The sequence below is a fragment of the Cupressus sempervirens genome, chromosome 6 (assembly GCF_028749045.1).
Source record: "Cupressus sempervirens isolate cs-2001-9-10 chromosome 6, ASM2874904v1, whole genome shotgun sequence".
NCBI lineage: Eukaryota > Viridiplantae > Streptophyta > Pinopsida > Cupressales > Cupressaceae > Cupressus > Cupressus sempervirens.
The window spans coordinates 7035271-7058630 of record NC_143123.1 but is presented as its reverse complement, the minus strand read 5'-3'; the positions used below and the strand labels follow the sequence as shown (position 1 = coordinate 7058630).

The 23360-nt window shown below is 35.6% G+C and overlaps 1 protein-coding gene across 1 annotated transcript in view; it reads left to right on the top strand.

Annotated features, from left to right (window-relative positions):
- The window catches only part of LOC149550728 (flavodoxin family protein / radical SAM domain-containing protein), a 59781-nt gene extending 36421 nt beyond the window's left edge, over positions 1-23360 (top strand). Inside the window, exons 3-9 of the mRNA XM_089786290.1 lie at positions 4219-4334; positions 6852-7027; positions 8874-9064; positions 9187-9273; positions 22120-22277; positions 22390-22600; positions 22697-23360. Of these exons, the coding sequence (XP_089642416.1) occupies positions 4219-4334; positions 6852-7027; positions 8874-9064; positions 9187-9273; positions 22120-22277; positions 22390-22600; positions 22697-22846 (1089 nt within the window). The 3' untranslated portion in view covers positions 22847-23360. The remainder of the gene's footprint in view (positions 1-4218; positions 4335-6851; positions 7028-8873; positions 9065-9186; positions 9274-22119; positions 22278-22389; positions 22601-22696) is intronic.

The following is a 23360-nucleotide window of genomic DNA, read 5'->3' as shown; positions in this document are numbered from 1 at the left end:
AGTTTAATTATAAATATATAAGGAATAATAAATGAATCTTTGAAGTCCTAAACAAATTGTTTTAGACAGTGAAGATGATGGTCATGAAGCATCAATATATTGTATACAAAATGATCAATTACAATTCAAACAGTGTTACACTAGTACGGGGGTACTTTAGGACGGCGGGACACCAGGGCAAGTTTTTGGGACGTGGGGAAAATGTGCCTCATTTTCAGGACGGTGGGGGGATGACTAGGGGAGGACGGGCCAAAGAGGGTTGTTGTATAGTATATATATAGAACTTGAAATGCTAGTTAAATGATGTTTCAATAGTTCACTACAACATACCAAATTAAAAGACTTGAACATAGCAAAATTGCCACATGAATTAGAACCATTGACATTCAACATAGTAACGTATTACATACCCAATAGTAACGTTCAAAAATCAAAATTCAAATAGAAATTCAAGTACACATCCTAGCGGCAGCATGGTTGCGGATTGGCGGAGGTGGGGATGCTTGGGTACTCAAGTACCCGGTGCGGGGACATCTCGAGGATGGGTACTTCAAGGTTTGGGAGGGGGTGTGAGTCTCTAGGTTACATTGATTTAAAATTCAAATACAATTAGCCAATGGCCCAAAGCCCCTAATCATCCCCAAAGCTAGTGCCAAACAAATACCAATAAAGCTCGTTTGGGCCACACAACCATTAACTTGTTTTGGCTTCTTTGGCCCGATGTCCCATTGGGCTCCTAGACTTGTCATGTGCATAAGCATGTTGGAGTTAATTAGTCGGAAGGTGTTATGCAATCCTATCTCTCCCAATAGGGTTGTTGAAGCTATAAGTAGCTTAGTTTCTCTTAGCAACACAAGAACTAAAAACTTGGGACAACAAACAAATGGCTAGCATGGTTGTCAAAGAATGAGGCCCATGTATATAATATACCATAGAATTGGGTCCTCTTGTGCCATAGTCTTTCTAGATATCCTGGCCTCTTTAAGGGTTCATGATACTAAAAGAAGTGAATTATAAGTGTTGTAATGCAATGGCTTAAAGCACACGTATTTTTTTGTTTGTTTACATCTCTCATTATGCACAAAAGCAAAGGATAGACACAAATATAAATCCTTGCTCTTCAACCTTCTCTTTTTGAAAGTGCGCCTGGTAAACTTTTTAACGTGACCAGTAGCGCTGGCGCGACACGCCCACCGGTACCACAAGGACAGGGGAGACTAGAACCCGTGACCAACCCCCTGCAACAGGGAAGATTTAGCCAACCGAGCTAGGGCCCCCGCCCTTTGCTCTTCAACCTTCATCAAATAGGGATTCTATTTTTGTTTTTCTTACTTTAAATCTTAGTTACTGATTTGGGCACATGAATTGGATCCGTGGATTTTTTGTGTCTTTTTCCAATTATGATTCGTAGAGGATTCGTGTGTATATGTACATATACATGTACGCATTATATATATACTAAAAAATGAGAGAAATATATATAATTCAAAAACTAAATCATTTCATAGTATGAATCTATGGATCAAAGCCATTGTGATTATAAGAAAATAATTGGAAAAAAAAATCAAAAAAAAAAAATCTGGAAGAATCCAGATGAATTCAGGCACGGATCCGGCCTCTAGGGCATGAATCTGGTAACTAAGCTTTAAAATGCACAAAGCATAGAATAGATGATATTCAAAAGATGAAATGACTTTGCTAGTATTTATGATATTATTTTGTTTTTCCTACTAAAATTTGCACAAATAATAGAAAGAGTATACCAAAAAGATGAAATGCTAATATCACTAGTATTTATGATTGCATTACTATTTTATATTTTTGTGAATTTTCGCATAAACATAAATAATTGAATGAATATATTAAAAAACCTAAAATATTGCTGCAATAACTGTAAAATAAAATCCCAAATGCTGTTTTTCAGGTACAAACAACAGTTAAATAACTCTAATAACAACATTTTACAAATAATATATGAACAATACAATCAATCTTGAATATTGTAATCTAAATTGGAATATAAAGTACAAGTGATATGATCATTGATATCAGATTTAGAAATGAGCATTCAAATAGTTTGTACAAGAAAAGACTATAATAGGCAATATGTTATGGATACATGATAATACCTGAGAATGATAAGCCACTTCTACCGGGCAACCTCCAAATATGTCCCATAAGAACACACTTGGCAATATAATAATCAAATAACAGTGCTTCCTCCTTTATGTACCCTACATATGCCTTGGATATCACCCATGCTAACTTAGATACCCAATTATATCATCCAGGCCGACTTGACTACATAAATGAGACTAATTAAATGATAGCAGAAGTCATAGGTTGGCCATACATGACCTGATAAAGTTATTAGCTTAACGACACATCAAAACTTGAATGGTTGATTGATGAAGACTTGGCACTTTTTGCTTCTCCTGCTGTTGCTCTCACACATGCTTACAATCTCACTCTTGCAGCTTTTTGTTGCAACTTTTAGCCTTGATTTGTGCTTTGGTACTGATCTGGAGTGAAGATGAAATCCAAATTTATAGTATATTTTTATTTTTTGCATGCTTAGGTTACAAGTGGGATCCATAAACTATTAAGATTAGGGCTAGTGACCTAATTTTTCAAAAACATGCCTGGTTTTTTGTTTTGTTTTCAAGTATTTGACGTTGGGAGATGTGAGGCTATCTTGGGTATTGTTGAGAGACTTTCGGAAGTTTTCTGAATGCTTTGGGATTCTTTTGATGTCCCCTTAACACCCATTAGGGAGGCATGCCCCAGAAATGTCAGCTCTCCGAGGGAGATATCTAAGGAATGCCTTCTAGCTGCTGCTGGTAGTACACCCCCTTGGCATCTTGAGGGGATGTTTGTGTCCTACAAACTTCAGATTTGTTTTTATGGGGGTGGGTTGCAGTATGCATCCCTATGGAAAAGTGTATTTTCTTTATTTTTTCTAATAATATATGCTTTTCCACATTGTATTTATTAGAGATTCGAAAATTTTAAAGGCCAAAAGTTTGATGCTGGTTTCTGTAGGTTCTTATGCTCCTGTACGGTCCTACCTCTCAAATATTTTCATCTTCTCCTATAGAGGCTATGTTTGAGACTGGGAGAATGTAGCCATCCTTTGTCTTATTTCTGATATGTTCTGTCGTTTTATGTTTAGATCACAGTAGTAAAAGATGTCCATATTGCAGAAAAGCATATTTTTCCTTTTTCATGAATCATATCAATAGAAAACTCTTTTAGAGACAATGGGCCAAATGTGGAACACTCTTGTGGATCACTGTGACCTCAATGGTGGATGTTTTATCATTCTAGAATGGAACTTCTATATAGAGAAAGTTATTTATAGGCTACACGCTGTGAAATATGTGCCTCAAAAGTTTCCAGGACAAATATCAGGTCCAGTGCTACAAAGGTCAAACTACTTGTGATCAAAGGATAAAAGTTTTAAGACTGGTTTCCTTAGGTTTGGGTTGCTGCTATGCAGTTTTCTTTCAAACCTTTACATGATCTACCAAACATGCTAGTCTTGAAACTGGAGAATGCAGCCATCACTTTGTCTTATCTCCAGTAAATGTTCCTGTCTTGTCATAATTGGATTACAGTAGAAAAATGTGGAAACAACCGCAAATTCTACTTTTGTGGACAGTGAATAAAATGCTTGTGTTTTGAAGACACTGGGTAAACATTGGATTGTTTTCTATAAACCTAATTAGCTTCGATTTTGGACTTCTATTGGCTGTAATTGAAAAGCTTCCAATTTCTTATATTAATGTTTAAATAAAGCTTATGTCTTACAAACCTTCATCCTGGTCCATGATGTCAGGAGATTCCTTGGGCATGCAAATCTCTCTAGAAATCCATTGAAGACTATTTGCAAAACAAGTAAGTTTTTCCTGATTTTTGCATGTTATGGAGACGACCAATATGTGACAGTGTTCTTTGCCCTAACCTACAGACTTTGTCATCCATGTGTTTCAATTTGGATCATCCAAGAGAATTCTTTACTTGCACAAATATTATGTGGGTGCGAATTCTGGATTTCAAGTTATCGATGTTCTTCACTGCACAATTTCATTTGTTTTGTGTTGATTACATATGGTGCAAAATTAATGATAGGGGAACTCAAACAAGAGAACTATATTTAAATATATATAGCATGTTTGATAGTTGTGATGATAAAAATCTTTGATCTTCAATGTGCAGGGATATAAAATAATAGGTTCTCATAGTGGTGTAAAGTTGTGTAGATGGACCAAGTCACAGTTACGTGGCCGAGGTGGCTGCTACAAGCATTCATTCTATGGCATTGAAAGCCACAGGTAATTATCTGAATTCTGTACTATGCAGTTATTGTTGACTGATTTTTCAACCAAGGAACTTCAGCTTGGAACACTGAAATAAAAACTATAAACAGATGATCTGTGCATAATATAGATGCAATAGGTCTGCACAATAATTTAAAAAAAAATATATGCCGAACTTGAAACTTTAATGAGATCGGAAGTATCATTTTAGGCGTGTTTCAATTAAGAACATTTTGCAAGATGTTGTAGACCAGTCATAAGTTGTTTATCCATATTTGCCGTGGTTTGATTAACTATGGTGAAGTATAAATTTAGATAAGTGGCTATTTTTACGCTAGAATATGAATACTCTTTGTAAGATACAGTGGTTGAAGGAAAACAATTGATTGGAGTTTCAACAGGCTTGATTTGTATAGCATTTTAAAAGTTGTTGTTCACCCATTTTTCAACCGAGGAACTTCAGCTTGGAACACTGAAATAAAAGCTATAAACAGATGATCTATGCATAATATAGATGCAATAGGTCTTCACAATAAATTTCCAATAAAAAATGTTAAAATTTATGCTGAACTTGAAGCTTCAATAAGATTGGAAGTATCATTTTAGGTGTGTTTCAGTTAAGAACATATTGCAAGATGTTGTAGACTAGTCATAAACTGTTTACCATATCTACCATGGTTTGATTAACTATGGTGAAGTATAAATTTAGATAAGTGGCTACTTTTTCGCTAGAATATGAGTACTTTGTTAAATACAGTGGTTGAAGGAAAACAATTGATTGGAGTTTCAACAGGCTTGATTTGTCATTACATTTTAAAAATTGTTTACTGTTATGACATGATTTTGCATCTCTTGGATTTCATATAATTGTTATGCGCAGACTTATACAAGAACATATGAGATATATGTTAGGCAAAAGGTTTGGATGGCACAGGCAGCATTTATTGTAGTGTAATTCTTTAATCTAGCTGCAAGCATGGAACGAGACAATTTTGTGATGCCAAAAATAAACAATTGATTGAATAATAAGCTTACTTCTAATATTATGTTATGATGGGTGCTATGGAATATCCAAGCAATTGCCGTCAACTGATCTACCTGTTATGTCTGACCATATATTTACATCTTTTGTTGACAATTGAGGGAGCTCTTTCATATTGCCTGTAGTGTATATAAATCTTAATGCTACTGGACAGGTATATAATAATGGAAGTCAATAGTTTTTTGAAAATTCTTCATGTTTCCCTATCTTACAGTATTTCACTCGTACCACTCAAACATGAGTGCATGGATGTAGACCATGCAGTCATGGGGTGGCTGTTTGTATTATGATTTCTTAGGGGGCACGAAAAATTCCAATGTTCTGGAAGATCAAAAACATGCTTCAATATATTTTAGTTTTGACTATCATTGGATGGATACAAACTTAAGGATGAATTGAATAAGGCTGCATGAACTGAATGAGATAAAAAGGTTCACATGGGTAGCAAGGTGGAGAAGCAAATAATAGATTATGAGGGAGAACACTAGACATGTTGATAGTCTGAGAGGAGCTAAGTGTGACAAGGCTAGTAATACTGATATGCAAGTATTAATGGGGCCATGTATCTTGCTCAGTTATTGGAAAAAGAGCATTTTTGAGTTGAGCCAAAAATAATGCACATATGAGGTTCATGTGCCTAAACAAAAAACAGTCAACAGCTGACAACAATCTGTGGCTTACATAGAAAATGTGTTTTCTAAACTTGTATTAACAGTGTTACTAAAGTTAGCATAAGAAAGATGATTGTTTATGAAAGAGAAACTAAGTTTATAATGGGAACAATATCAATACTGTAGATGGAAACAAATAGCTCAACATGTAAAAAAGTTATGCTTGGGAGTGATATGAAGGATTCAAGTGGATTTCAAAAGTCATTATTTTCCAAGCCAACAAACCATATTGCTGAGTTTGATGTCTGATTGCTGTGCATTGTGGGATGCTGGTAAGAAAGTACGTCTCAACTCTTAAGCATAGGGCCACCAATGTGAATAACATTAATACAAAGGAAATCTTTTTTTCTATCACAAGGAATTAAGTCAAGAAGGAAATCTTCCAAGATCCTGCAACTGAAAAATAAAGAATGTTAAATACAAAGATAAAATCGACAAGATAAGCATAGAGGGAACTTGAATTATCATATTGATGACAGTTGAGCCTTAAACTCAATCTCTCAAGAAGGATTTTTTCATTGAGTTTGGTGCTGTTCATCTCATGAAGCTTTCAAGCTGCCCGTAGTCCTGTCATATGGGCAAGTGGTATGAGTATATGGTATTGGCATTACAGATTCCATTGGAGCTTGTTGTTTTTACATTGACATCAACCATTTGATTTGTTGTTATTTCTTCTATGTAATTAGAAAATTGCAATTAGGTTTCACTAGGCATGCATATCTGGAGTCTCAAATAACCATTAAATAGTACCAATTCATTTATTATTTTTTCACTCCAGTAAACCATTGATATGAAGTTCTAAACCTTGTGCCTGAGCAGGTGTATGGAAACAACTCCTAGTTTGGCTTGTGCCAATAAGTGTGTATTTTGCTGGAGACATCACACTAATCCAGTGGGAAAAAGCTGGCGATGGAAATTGGATGATCCTTTAAAAATAGTTGAAGGGGCTATTGATCAACATACTAAGATGATAAAACAAATGAAAGGTGTTCCAGGTATGTATGTGGAAATGAACCTTCTTTTAATGAAAATAATTGGAGTTCTTTCTATCACCCTCTCCTAATTCTGAAATTTTGAATAACTAAACCAAGAGTTGTGATTACTAATTTTGAATAAGATTTTTTATATTTGCAAATAATGTTTTGTGCAGAGATTATGTTTTATATTCAAATGAACATAACGACATAAGTGGGTTTAGGGTATCCAAAAGTTTCAAGGCAATAAAACAAACTTGGAAAGGAGTCCTTGTATACAAGCATGCTAGGTTCTCTTATCAAAATATAAGAATGTTAATTATTTAACAGTGTAACACCAGCGCTGGGGTATGTTGGGACAGTGTTACGCCCGGATGAGTTTACAGGTTGGGGGGACAGCCTCGATTTCAGGATGACCAAAGGATGGCAGGGCATGGAGGAGTCTTGTATGCTACACATATAGAACTTGAAATGCCGGTTTTGAAATGATGTTTCAGTTTAACATAGCAAATTGATATGCTTGAACATAGAAAAATCGCAATTCAACATAGTAACATAGTACATTCCCATTAGTAACATTCAAAAATAGAAATTCGAGTACCCATCCCAATGACGATGTGGTTGTGGATGGTGGTGGGGGGGGGCGGTACTCAGATAGTCCAATTACCCTGTGCGAGGATGTCTCGGGGACAGTTACTTCGAGGATTATTGGGGGGTGTGAGTTCCTGAGTTTCACTGTTATTTAAAGCATTAGTTATTCCTTTTGTGCTGTGGTGTATAAAATATGTGTGAATTATTTTTAGGAATGAATACACACACACACACACACAAACACACACATATATATATAGACATTTTTTTTTCATTTATATTTAAAAAAAACTAGATATGGAGGTTTGAGACTTCTATAACTACTTTATAAGTAAGAAAACTTATGCTGTATCGAGCTTAGAGCCTAAGGGTATAAAGTACAATTATAAACATTGAAATTGAAATCTGTGAACTTGTGAACAGAAATGGGGAAAATCAATCATTGAACGCTTAAATGAAATCTGAAATCAGAACTGAGTGTCCATGTCAAATAAATAAATAAATAAAATGTAGTCTCCAGTTTTATGTTCCACTTTGGTGAGAAATTAGAGCTCTCATTAACTGGTTCACAATATATCAAATTCCAATACAATTCCAAAAAAATAAAATGGCAATGACTTTCAGTAATCAAAACTTGTTAGTCAATGTGGGATGCCACTTGAGACAATATTACATACCCAAAATTGTAGGTGATAGCTTCCTTTTTCAAACAGCATCACCATCTATTTTCTAAAATTTTAGCTTTTCTAGAACACCATGGAACCAAGCTTTTCCCTTGGATAAAATTGACTGGCATGGCTAGGGATTTCATAAATTGCTAGGTTACCAGGGAACATATTGGAAATGGTCCCCTAGTTTTTGCAATAGCCAAAAATAAATTAAGAGGACATTTCCTACCCATCCCTTCACAGTGGATACAAGGAAATATGGGAGGACAGGGTTTTGGGAACAGGAAATGTTTCTGGGATATAGAGCATTATGTGTCTTGCTGAAGATCATTAACTTGCATATTTTAATTGGTGACATCCTTGAACAATAGCTTCATTTACAACTGCAGATGCTCAACCATATAATGCATTCAATTCAGAGATCCTGGATATATATATATATACCCAATGCTTATTTTAGTTACTGACTGCAGATGCTCAACCATATAATGCATTCAATTCAGAGATCCTGGATCTATCTATCTATCTATCTATCTATATATATATATATATATACCCAATGCTTATTTTAGTCACTGACTGAAGCAGGACATTTATTTGATGTACAGGTGTGACACAGGAAAGGTTGACAGAAGGCTTAAATCCCAGGCATTGTGCCTTGTCGCTTGTGGGTGAGCCTATCATGTACCCTGAGATCAATACTCTTGTTGAGGAACTACACAGAAGGCGAATTTCCACCTTTCTTGTAACAAATGCACAGTTTCCAGATGCCATCAGGTCGCTGAGACCTGTGACTCAGGTATCACATTTGCAAGTTGGTTTGGCTTATTCTGTGGTACTCAAAAGGTTGGGAAGACAACTACCTATAGATGTTTCCAAGGAAACTCAGTACTAAACATGCATTATTCTATGAATTTACAGCTCTATGTAAGCATTGATGCTGCAACGAAAGAAAGATTGAAGGCCATTGACAGGCCTCTGTTTGGAGATTTTTGGGAGCGTTTTATTGTGAGTAGCTGATTGCAGGCATCGTATTTCATTTTGCATTACTTATGTGAATTTTGCAATTGAAAATTTTACGGTTCATTTTACACCAAAAAGCTAATGTCTTAACAATTCTTGTAAAAGGTTAGCTTTTCCAATCAGTAAAATTTTCAAAAACTAATTGTCTAGGTGAAAGTTATTGATTAATTGTCAACAACTAAGAGTAACATCTTGATGCAAATTCAAGTAGAGGATATTACATGTAATATGAGCTTTTGAGGTTTCAGCTACCCATTCCAATGGGCTACTTGTGGAGGTCATCTTAAACATGTTTTCAAGTGTTTCCAGAGTGAGTAACCATGACAAAGGTTAGCTAATGCTAGCTTTTTGTATGGCTGTGCCTTTCTAACTGTGCACATATTTCAGGTGCACCGTATACAAAAATAAGATTACAAAGTATTACCTGTGCTGACATAATGGTGAGGACTGGCTTATCTTTCTTCTTCCTTCCCTTAAAAGAAGGATCTGTTTTGAAATTGGTGAACATAAGAGGTTTAAAGCTCAACTGTGGGATAGAATTTGTAACCTAGTGTGATTTTTCTGCCATTTCAAGCCACTCAAGATTGGCTTCTAGCTCAAACAGCTTGTCATTAACTGCATACCAGTTCTTTTGTTAACATGAAGACATGAATTAATAATAGAGATGACAATGCAGACAAGGTACAGGTGTAAAATATATCTTTCTTTGCACATGAATTTATTACAGAAGAAGAACAAAGATGGTCAGCTAAGGATTAGAGTCGATCTGACTAGATCATATTGCTTGTGGCCCTTTTCTTTATCAATTTATACAAAGGACCTAACAAGAGGACCCAATCATCGACCAACCAATGCTTATAACTGCCTGAAGCTGACAAACAATTAATACATAATTGGATAACCCTTATTATCATAACATAATATTGTACGGTAACTACATCATCCCCCAAAAGAAAAAGTTGTCTTCTGGACAACAAGTAAACATCGAGTAACTTTGAGAAGTGTTTCCAAACTGATGACAATGGTGATCTTGGAATTACACTTGCAAAATAAGAACATGGGAGTTTTTGGCAATCAGTGGGGGTTTGGGGTCAATGCTCCCAGTGGAGTGCTATCCCATGCATGATTCAGGGGCAGCACACTCGGTGCGCTCCTTGTCGTGATATAGGGTGGGGTCGAGGAGCAGATTCCTGGCCACCAAGCTTAGATTAAAACCTTTAAACCTGCACGAACTTTCATGCGGCATATTATAATTTATTTTCATGAACTTGTAGAAGGCAAAAAACAATGTTTGTATATGCTTGCTGAATTATATGGCTAAGATATTTAACTTGCTTGGCCCAAATTCCTATCATCAGAAAGTTATAATAATTGAAAGGCCAAGTGTATAAGCATACAATGAAAGTTTCAGACTTTGTTTAGGGAGGATTTGATTGTGATAGATATCATTGACATCGTGCAACAGTAAAGAGTGAACCAAGAGGACAAGTGACTAATAATAGAAGAATGTTTTGATACCATAGTTGATAACTGTACGATGTCAATCACCAAAACACTTCAATTCTAAACTGTTGTCCTTATGATATGGATGTGGCACAATCACCATAAAGGGAAGGGTGTATGGCTATTGGCAGAAGATACCTGTACAATGCTGCAGACGAAACAATGTACTCCATGCCTTACGGTGGAGGACAGTGGTTGTATGAAGCAGGAGGGTGAGTGCCATACAATGAAGACAAAGGAGGTTTGTACTCTGGGATACTATACTTTGCATAGAATTGCTGAATCCCAATGGGTTACAGAACAGTAGAGGCCGGACAATACAATTGCTAAGGTCGTATGGTGAAAGGAGAATGGAAGCATCATACAAATATACACATGTACCCTTCTCTTCATCATATGACAAGATTCCTTACACTTGGCCGCACAAAGGAGATTTATTCTACACCCTTTCCTAAGAGGATTCTACAGGCCATTCACTGGATGGAGTACACCATGATGCTGTCAGACTATGTGAGAGATTGGTATGATGTGAAAGGATGTTGGTGAAAGGATGTACAGAACAGTAGAGGCTGGACAATACAATTGCAAAGGTTGTATGGTGAAAGTAGACTGGATGCATAATACAAATATAAACACACACCCTTCTCTTCATTGTATGACAAGATTCCTTACAGTTGGCCACACAAACGAGATTTATTCTACTCCCTTTCCTAAGAGGATTCTACTGGCCATTCACTGGATGAAGTACACCATGATGCTGTCAGACTATGTGAGAGATTGGTATAACATGAGAGGATGTTGGTTGTACTATGTAAGAGAAGGTTGTACAACATAGTTTGACCTTTTTTTGTTGTTGTTGGGCTTTTTAACGCGGTTGAACTTTTTATGTAATTGAGCCTTGTAATTGGTCTTTAATGTATTTGGGCCTTGTGGTTGAACTTTTTATGTAGTTAGGCCTTTTATTATTTTCTCCTCAAACTATTGAATTAGTTTTTCACTAAAATATTCCCCCTGGTCCGTTATACCTTCTCTATATTCTCTATTGTTCTTTCCCTTTTTTCTTGTAATAGCTCCTAGTGATCTAAGACTTATGTAAGTAATTTTGCATTTTTCTGCAAAGTCAAATACCTCTACTGCAATTTTTTTTTACACATGAATTGTCCAACTTTTCAAAATCATATTTCATCAATTGCTCTTCAATGACAGTTGTAGCTTTAAGAAAATTACAAGTTGTTGTAAATACCTCATAATCCTCCATTTGGTACTGAAAAGGTTGTATAGAGAATATTTTCAATCCTCCGAGTATTATTGCAATTCTAGAATCCCTTAGTCAATTGGCTCTATCAAATTGAGCTTGTGATTTTTTCTCCCTTCTTTGTTGGAGTCTACATCCGACAAATTAGAGGAAGCTACTTCATCACTTGCAACTTGGTTTTTAAAAACAATTACATACCTTTGGTCCTTGTTTTCCATGGAGATTTTATTCATTTTTAATTGTGATCAGCTTTGGCTGTTACTAGTCAACCTGAGCTCAATAATGCATCATTCATTGTTTTCCTTAATGAAATGGACAAAAAGTTCAAGAAAAATGTTTGGGTTCCAATTTTACCTTTTGTCCCATTAAAACTCCAAGTACTAATACCTTGTTGATCTGCACCCACTGGTTGAATAGTTGAGGAATAAATACTTGCTTTCACTCTAAAATTAAAATCTTTCTCTACTGCTATCACTCTATGCTTACCAAATTTTTTTAGAGTACACTTATAGAGTAAGTTAGAAAGAACCAATGTTACAAGTCTCAGACTCCCACTGGGGACTTCACAAGTTAATTTTTGACTTAGCTCAGATTTGACACCCACAATCAGCAAATTGAAAAAGGCACGAAATATGGAGATTTATAGGATTTAAGACTTGTTTTATGAACCCTTAAACAATTTGTCATGTCCCCATTTGCCATTAGATTTTGGATTGACTTGTAAGCCCATTTTTCATTTTCTGTGTGTTTTTAGAGAAAGTAACTTAGGTAAGAGTAGGTGTGTACATTGGGCATCTTGATCAAGGGACTCTAGTTTTTATGTTATAATTTGACCATTTTAGTAATGGTCTCGACCAAGGATTGTGTGCAGGTTTATTTTAAATAGAAAGGAAAATGATTTGAAGATTGCATATTTAATGAAGATGGATTCAAGACAAGACATGCTTCTTCACCCCATTAATTTTTCTCAAATAAATTGAATACCGTTCATTTTTCATTGGAGATCGGAGGATGGGAAGAACTTGATTTCCATAGATGGTCAGTGGATGAAAACCTCTGGCCAGTTGTGGGCAATCTAAATATTACAAAGTAATTGGGAAAGATTTGCTTGTTATTAACAAAGACCGAAAGGTCAATTTATACAAAAGAATAAAATGATATTTCCTTAGGAAACGATCGTAAAGAATAGAAGCATTCTATTCTAATAGAGAAAGCTAAAAAAGTGAAAGCAAACAAAAGCAAACTAGATATTTACAATAGATTACCATTAACTAATAATAGACTACTATCTATTATCGTAATACTAAACAAGGATTGTAATTGAGCTAATTTGAATTGTTGTTTAAGAAAAGTCTACAATGTCTAGTTGTTTCAGTTTAAGGCACCTATATCACCATTTTATTTTATATTCGTCAGATTCTTTGATGATAATATTGTTGCCATGTTCATGAAAGTCAAGTTGACAAGATTAACTATAAGTTCCATAGATGGTCAGTGGATGAAATCCTTTGGCCAGTTGTGGGCAATTTAAACAAGGATTGTAATGAGCTAATTTGAATTGTTGTTTGAGCAAAGCCTGCAATGTCTAGTTGTTTCAGTTTAAGGCACCTATATCACCATTTTATTTTATATTTGTCAGATTTTCTGATAATATTGTTGCCATGTTCATTAAAGTCAAATTAACAAAGACAAGACATGCTTCTTCATCCATTAATCTTGCTCAAATACGTTGGACCCCGTTTGTTTGTCACCGCTGTTTGGAGGATGGGAAGAACTTGATTTCCATGGTCAGTGGATGAAAACCTCTGGCTAGCTATAGGCAATATAAATAGGGATTGTAATTGAGCTAATTTGAATCATTGTTTGAGTAAAGCCTACAATGTCTAGTTGCTTCAGTTTAAGGCACTGTTGGTTAATAGTTTGTTCGCCTGTTAGGGTTCATAACCTGACTCTTTTTAATACCCATAGTTTTGGAGAAACAAAAGAATGTCGCCGACAAATGGGTTAGTGTATGTGTTATAGCACTGCCCTCTGAATTACAAGGTACAACTCCCTTAGGACTTGCAATGATGTACAATGAATATGTCTTTCTTAGATCAAAAGTTATGACAGGATAAGCTCTTAACCTGAAAGCATTAAAGGCTAACCAAATTGCTTGTAGACGCAAACAATTAAGGCGAAATGGATTAGGACAACCTATCACACCCAATGGAATGACCATAGTAGATTGTGTTGAAATTTTCTGACCCTTACTCCTATTCTAAATGTAGATTAATCATCTAAATACAAAAGAGGAAAGGAAGAAGAGATGCACATGAGGGCAAATGTAATTGCTTTAACTATTAGACTTAGGTGAAATGCAATCCAACAAGTTGCTAATAGATTCATCCACATTTATTCTTCAATTCCCAATGAAACTACTTTTTAGCATGCCATGGAACAAACAAGAGGAGAAGCAGAACTATATGTGAAAAAGGTAAATGGAATTACCTATACTTTAATTACCACGGTGAAATGGAATCCATGGGGTGATCACAAAAACACATGTAATCGTCCTTCAACTCTCAATACAAAACTACTCTCAATTGAATGGGCAACAAAACATGAAAAGTAAATTAGGTAAGTGGAATTACAAAGCCAATTCACTATCAAGTTTGTCAACCTTTTCATTATCATCAAAAATTACATTTATAGTCTTCTATCATTCCTCAGTTTTGGCAGTGCAACAACCATACAATAGAAAGAAAATATGAATAAAACATGAAAATGTTTACTCTGCAACATAGTATGGATGCGTGGCATCTTTCCCAACGATGATCCTGATCTCATGGCACCTTTGAGAACACCTGGCTATCGTTTATCTTCTTGCGACTTCAGAAACCCTGTGAAAATCTTCATTTCCTTCATATTCTGTTGTTAGCACCAAATCCATGTAATTTGTATCTCAACGATCACAACAAGTTTGAATTCTGACCGTTGATCTTCAATCAATGATCATGTTTAAAACCTTAGTAATCCTCTTTTTTTTCCCCTTGTCACTTCTTTGCAACTGTCATTCATACGATACCTTTACCCGATGCAATGATGCAATTCACTAACTATTATTTCATTTTGCAAACTAACATCTTCACTCATGGCTTAACAGTGCGACAGTATGAAAACTTATTTATTTAACTATCAAATGATTTTCGCCTTTTCGCAGCTTGGAATGTCTTGAATGCTTTCTAGCCTACGACCTTGCGAAAACTATTTATCTTAACTGTTGTTGTCTCTCGCACCTTCGCAACCTTCTTTAAGAGTTTAACACCTTGGGACGCTGCAAAGACCATTTTGAGTTGAACTATTACCTTTTCACACGCTTGCAACTTAAAACTCTTACTCTTCACTTATCCTTACGAAGCCTCGAATGCATGCTTTCACCCTGTCGCAACATTAACCTCAGGTTACCATTAACCACTTGCGATGGTGCGACAGTTCAAAATTTGAATGTCTTGGGTTACTTTTCACAGTTTCACCACTTACAATCCCTTAATTGCAATACTGCATGCAATGTTGCGATCACCTTTCACTTAACTTTCGAGATCATCCTTCGCAGCTTTGCAAGCCAAATGAAAGTTAGCCTTAACATCTACGACGCTGTGATGACCGTTTTAATGTTTAACTGTTACCATTCTTGCTAGGTCACAACTTAAAATGTCTTGAATGCCTTTTAGCTTGCGATGTTGCGATCACTACTTTCGCTCTGTTGCAACACTAAGATCAGTTTTAACCGCATGCGACAATGCAACCTTCAACTTTCGCTGCTTTGCTACCTTAACGCATGTTTAACTTTAATTGCCAGCGACCCTGGAAGATGTGATGAATCTATATCTAAGAGCAATTGACTTTTCAACCTATGACGTGGAGATTCAGATGCATCTGGTGCCATTATTCAATTTCTGCCTTTGCTCTTGCCACCTTTGACCGGATCATTCGCCATTAAACTGTAGATCAATATGAATCTTCATCTCCAACATGTTTTAGAATTAGAACAATGGATCAACAGAAATTACAGACCTCTTCTCATCAGGGAAAGCTTGACTTCACCCAAACCCTAATCACCTAGTCACTTGGATAATCGCATGCTTACATGATTTCCTGCCTGGTTTTCTTGATGGGTAGATGAGAAGAACATCTTCCTAGAAGTAACCTAGATTCAGACTCAAGACATTGATACATTGTCTTGACTGCAATCTTGAGCAAAAGGGATGAACTGAAAATTGGGCAACAAGCACCTATATCACCATTCTATTTTATATTCGTCAGATTTTCTGCTGATAATATTGTTGCCATGTTCATGAAAGTTAAGTTAACAAGTTTAGCTGTAAGTGGAATTTCTGTTTTAGTAAAGAGATTGTGATTTGCGAGGGTTTCTAATTCATTTCTGCATATTTTGTTAAGTATATTGCTTATTATAGTAGATCTCATTTGAATTAAGACTCATTCATTAGTGCTTTGTGGAGTTTGATCAATAGAAGTATTCCATGTCCCTAATTGGAATATTATAGTGGTATCAAAGGCTTCATCCCGTGATCTTGTAGACCAAGGATATACAGGGTTTGGGGGATATAGGACGGCAAAAGGAGGGAGGTGTGTTTTGATAAAGGGAGAAAAGGCTTGGGCCATGTTTAAGTAATGATCAATTTGGATGTAGGCCAGCAAGAATTGGCCCAAGCACTCAAATACACAATGGCAGTGTCACTACAATGTTAAAAATCTCTCGAAACTCCATAATCACATATTGGAAGGAGAAATGCATTAGTGCTTGGTTTTTTCCCAATCCCTTCCAATCAAGATTCTTGTAAAGAAGGTAAGATAGCTAGGAGAGGAGACAATTGAGTTGATTGATCACTTTTTAGCCTTGCATGTTGAATACAAAACCCTAGTGCAAGAAATTAAGATGATATGCCATTTTCTACATTTGGCGACATCAAATTCTAAAATGGTCTTTTAATAGAAAAAAACCAATTCAAAATCAGGTCAACAAGGAATGTTTGGGAAGGGTTCCTACACCTATGATGGGGCACAAAAGTGGTCAACTCAATCCTATATTCAAAAAATAAATAGCTATTTGTCTCTAAATCCAATGTCAAGAAGCCAGCAAGCTTGACTTCCTTTCTTTCGTGAATGGTGGTACCATGGTAGAGTGACTCAAGAGCATGGTCTCATAACTAATTTGAATGCTTTAACCAAAAGTTGATTGAAATATTTAATAGGGTTGATGTAGAAATTGACTTTATGAATTGGGGCAACTAAAACATTATAGGTTAGTGGAACACTACATAGGTGACTTCTATAGAATACAATAAACTACCAAAGTACTTGATGTCTCCAAATAATGATTATGGTTGTATTCATAGAAGGATTGGGAAAGCCATTGAAGGAATTTATCAAGGCATTGGAGCCTTCCAATTCAAGATTCAATCCAAAGGGCTGTCTCTATGGAGTGTTTTTTACATCAAAGTAAATCTATGCTAATTCTCCACCTTTAAACCAAAAGAAGCTTGGAAAGGAAGAATCAAGCACACAAAAGATTCCACCAGCATTCAAAAAAAGTGATAACATTAATGAAATAAAGAGGAAGCAGCTTTGTTTTGATTGCAAAGACCTATGGGAGTGACGACAGAAGTGACTTGGCAAAGGTTAGCTGCACTATATTGAAGTTAAGCTAGATGGGGAAAGATAAGAAGTTGAGACTTGGAAGGCAAATGAAGAAAGAGAAAGATCTAGGTGAAGGAATGCTTGCAGTTTTATTTGAAACTTAAAGGTGCAATCCATTGAGGGTTCACAAAGTGCTTGTAGGTCAGAGGATCATTGTCTCAATCGATAATGGAGCAACCCACTATTTTATTGATGTGGGTCTAGCAACAAGAGACTTAGTTGTTGACAATTCTAAGGGATTCAATGTGACTATGGCTAATGGGTTTACCATTTTGTTTGCACAAAGAATTTAGCATTTGAAATGACTTTTGGAGATCGTTTGATATATGAGGATTTGTTGTGGTTGGGTTGGAAGATACATGGTTCTCAAAGTATAGTATCTACAAGTTTTTTGAGAATTCTGATTTAGGCACCACTTGTTGGAATTAAAATTCAAAACGAACGAATGAAGTGATTCTAGAATTTGAAATGGTGCCCCCCAAGTTACTATTACGAAAGGGATGAAAGAACTAGTTTTGGTGGCTAGTTGCTTGATCACACACAAATAATCTTTCTTGAACAAAATGATGCATACGATATTTATCAGCAGGTTGTGTTGGACAAGCATGTCTATGTTTTTTAGGACTTTCTCCAATACTGGCAAATGAATGAGGGTTCTAGTGCATTATTGAGCTTGAGACATGCAAAGCCAAGATAAGCACTCCCCACTATCACCAAATGACCCACTAAGAAGAGTAGAGAATGCAATAAAGGAGTTATTGTATATGGGACAAATCAGGTTGGGTCCTAGCCCATTGCCTTTATTGTAGTACTGGTGAAGAAAAAGGATGGCACCATGAGGATGCATGTTGATTAGCAAGCATTTAATAAGAAAACAATCAAGAATATTTATCCTATCCCTAAGATCAACACATTGTTAGAGGAACTGCATGGAACTATATACCTGTTGAAGATTGATTTGTGCTTAGGAGACCATCAAATCATTATGAGGGATGAAGATATTCAGAAGACTGCAGTAAGGTGTCAATTTGGACTCTTCAAGTTTCTAGTGATGCCCCTTTAGTTTGATCAAGGCCTAAATAACATATTAACCGTGCGTAGAGTAGGTATTTAGCAAGCAGTTAAGAAAGATTGTCGTAATTTTCTTTGATGATATTTTGATATATAGTAAACCTGGGAGGAGCAGAAGCATTTGGATGATGTCTTGAACATATTAAATCAGCACACATTCTTTGCCAAAGAGTCAAATTGTGAGTTTGGATTTGGGGAGATTTATTATTTGGACATGTCATTTGTGATCCCAAGGAATGCATCACAATCAAGAGGACTTGAGGGTTATGCAGCAACTAGAGAAGGTTTCTGAAAGGATTCTATCAATTCATAGTACACCACATATATTTGACTAAGGAGCATTTAAGTGGTTAGATGTTGCCAAGCAAACTTCTTAATGAACTAAAAAAAAAGGTAGTGTGTTCGTTTTTGGTGCTTGACATCCCAAAATTTTCACTTCCTTTTATGTTGTACCATGATGCTTTGGTGAGGGCACTGTAGTTGTTTTGATGCAACAATAACATCCTATTGCTCTTGAAAGTGGGAATAAACAATTGTAGAAAATAAGTTTTTATCTATGATAAGGAGTGTATTGTCTACTTTTCGAATGCCCTATTTTTTACACTAAAGTTACATTCTAACATAATCCATAAAGAAAATGCTTTTCACTAGGGTTAAGAGAATTAATCGTCATAAAATACTGAGTCAAAAGGGCCGAATTTGAGTTGGAGTTCGACGACTATGAAGTTCAGATGAAGATTGACAAGATCAAAAAATTCGACATAAAATTTGCTTTATATAAATTTTTATAGTATTCTAAATAATATAAGTACATCCAATAAATTATTAAAGATAGTTTAACATTACAACATAGATTTGAAATAATTATAAAATATTAAACAATATCACATTTTGAAAACAAATATAAATAAAAGTGATTTATAATTTTTTAAATATTAGATTTATAGAACAGAATATAGTAATTTAACTCTATCAGAACAGAGATGGAGCAGCGCGCTTGGAAAAAGACGCAACCATTTGTGATGAAGAGCCTACGATATCTGCAATTGGTGGTCACCGCACTATAACCTTGTCTATCGGTGGACTGACATAGCTGCGCTTTATTTGTTTGAACTATGCAACGATTAAAATGAAAAGCCCGTCAATGGTTCTGTACGAATTAGAGGGCAAATTTAAACAATTTTTTTAGATTATGTTGAAATCTGGAAAAATTAGAACTTCATGCATGAAGTTTGCCGAATTCTGTGACACAGATAAAATATAACTAATCTCATTAATGGTCCTTTGTAATGTTCCCAAATTGGACTTTTCCATCTTACGACCAATCACGACTTTGTCTGGTAGGAACCTCAAGAGGGTGCCAGTAAACTGCCCAGCCTAGGTCATCACATTCACTTTATGGACTTGCCCACATCCTACAAGGGGCAAGACTGTTTAACTATTACTAGTCCCCCCCTCGGGGTATCTCACAAGCAGCAGGAATGTCCAACTATGACCAATACCACTCTTGGGGTAACCAAATCGCCCCAGCCCACAAGAGGCAGGATGTCCAACTATGACCAATTCCATCCTTGTGGGGTGGCATACTTAGTCCAGGGCAGCTGGTAAACCACGTCTCCCTATCTTATTTCCTCCAACTCATATCATATATGTCAGCATATTGTATCATCCAAATTACCATAAACATCAAACATAATAAATGCATAACCATATCGCCCAAATTGCATACTATCACATACATCAAGCATGATAAATACCCTTTCATGCATACCAGTCTTAAATCAGAGTTTCTGCAATGGGCTGTTGTATATCAGAATTTGATTCCCTTATAAGAGAATACTCTTTTAGATTGATTTTCTTAAATCAGAGTTCTTGATTGATCTTTTCGTATGTTAGTGAATATTGATTAAATGATTGTTGGTTTGATGATTGATGAGTGATGATTCAGTGATTGTTCATATGGTGATTGATGACTGATTACTGTATGGTGCTGATTTGATTGTTAAATTGCTTGTTTTCTTGATCCCAAGACAAAGTGATGATTGATGTGGATTTGATACTTATTTGTTTAACCTTGCTGACTGATTGTTTGCTTGATTTCTTGAGGGATTGACGATTGATGGATGAATAAGTGAAGATTCATAAGTGACCCTTGAATGATTGGAATTTTGAATGATCTCTTTTATACTTCATTGGTGAAAGGGTCACCACCCATAAGACTCGAGTCACCACCCTCCATTGTTGCCCTTTGAGAGTGATAATTGTATCATCCAAATTGATATATCTTGGATGTCTTCCTCAAATGAACCCTTCTCCCCTTTATATCTTCCAAGGTGAGGCAGATTCACACCTTCCATCATGTCTGCTTGTTTTCAATGGTCACAACCTTTCACAATTACCACCTTTTGAAAGTTACAACCCTTCATCATTTCTTCCTATTGAGAGAATCACAAGTTCTCATAAGTACTGCCTTTTGAGAGAATCACATCCCTTCATTATTTCTAAATTCTACCCTTTTGTGAGAGTTACTACCTTGCATAATTACAACCCTTTGAAGAAGTCAACCTGTCATCATTGCTGGACTTTGTAAGAGTCACCTTATTTTCTTCCTATTCTTTTCTTCCATTAATCCTTCTTTTAACTCTGCTCTATATTTTTTTCCCTCCGTATCCACTTCCAAATAAATTCTCCTACCTTTTAAACTTCATGTTGAGGGGGTCACAGCTTTTCATTGCATATCTCTTGAACTTCAATTAAACTCAACTTGTAATTATATATATTATATTGTATTATCTTTTATTTAATTATCTATATATTTATATTTTAGTTTTATTGTTATTACTAGTAAATCCTATTTCTGAAGGAGACATTAGAAGATGGTAGCCATCATGCATGTCTTATTGAAGTTTAAATGATACTTGGTGTCTGGCAAGTTTGTGGTTAAAACTGATCACAATGGTTGTTCATCAGTTTTCCTACCTTGTAAACATCCTTTCATAATATCCTAAACTATCATGTTTTTTTTTTCAACTTGTCACAAACATTAATACACCTTTTTTTAATGTGTCACTCATTTTTCTGCCTTATTGAGTAGCCATGTCCAAGTCTGTTTATGCTATGTGGACAAATAATTTAACAACCTTTATCTTTTGAAATTGTACCGTCCCTAAGAATTAATCTTGATATATAACATGTGGAGAATCATGTTTTTTGGCATATTGCAAGCACAGAGACTATTATCTGTTGTTTTAAAAATTTCCTTGATTAATGGGCCATTTATGATGGAAATGATATTTTTGCAGGATTCATTGAAGGCTCTTCGTGACAAACAACAACGCACTGTTTATCGCTTGACACTGGTAAAAGGTTGGAATACAGAAGAATTGGATGCATACACAGAGTTATTTAAGCTTGGGAAACCTGACTTCATTGAAATCAAGGGTGTTACATACTGTGGCACGTAAGATGTTATAATATCAACCATTGACAAGTGTGAAAGTTTATTGATCTACTTTCCAATAATGTCTTTTTTCAATTGATATCCTAATGGAGTCTGTCCACATCTTTTACAGATCTGCCACTTCTACATTGACAATGGAAAATGTTCCATGGCATTCGGATGTTAAAGCTTTTGCAGAGGAAGTAGTTGAAAGAAGCAATGGGGAATATGAGCTTGCTTGTGAGCATGCACATTCATGTTGTGTACTTCTAGCGAATGCGAATAAATTTAAGGTGCAGGATCAGTGGTTCACATGGATTGATTATGAAAGGTTCCATGACTTGGTGAGTTTGGTATCTGAGCAATCAATTTATTTTCACATTTGTTCTATTGTGTTATTTTCTTTGCAAAGCAATATCAATTGTGTAATTTTAATGTAGGTTGCATCTGGAGAAGCCTTTAGTAGTAAAGACTATGCCGCGCCTACTCCATCTTGGGCTGTCTATGGAGCAAGAGAAGGTGGTTTTGATCCAGAACAAGCTCGATTCAAAAAGGAGAGAAGACATGGAGCTTCTTCAATTGGTTCTTAAAACTAAGATCAAGGGGTCAACTGGATGCTTTATTGACGTGATAGGGATCTTTTGCACTTCTGAAGAGTTACAAGGTGCAACACGTTTGAATACTTACCTGTTTCTGAAAGTTGCAGATTAAGTCAACTTTCAAGCACTAAATTGACAGCTTGAGTTAAAAATTCCCGGGGAAAAATGTTTCTGATCATGTTATCTCCTGGCTAGAAAATAGTGCCTGTGATAACACTATGCTCTATACAATGTAGGATTGTTTTCTTGACAATGGAGGAGCATATTATCTTATTTAGTTGATGCTGCAGTTTTGACCATATTTGTTATGGAGAGAGGTGTATTCTACAGTGGAAGCAGGTGGGCGAAGCAGTATTTGATGTTGTGACTGATTAACTATTTAGAACTGACAGTAACTTATTTTGAACCTTTAAAAAAATGTATAATAATGACCAAGAATTTTTTCAAGAATAATTTATAAACTATACAAAGTTTATTTAATACATATATTACTTAATTTGTTTTA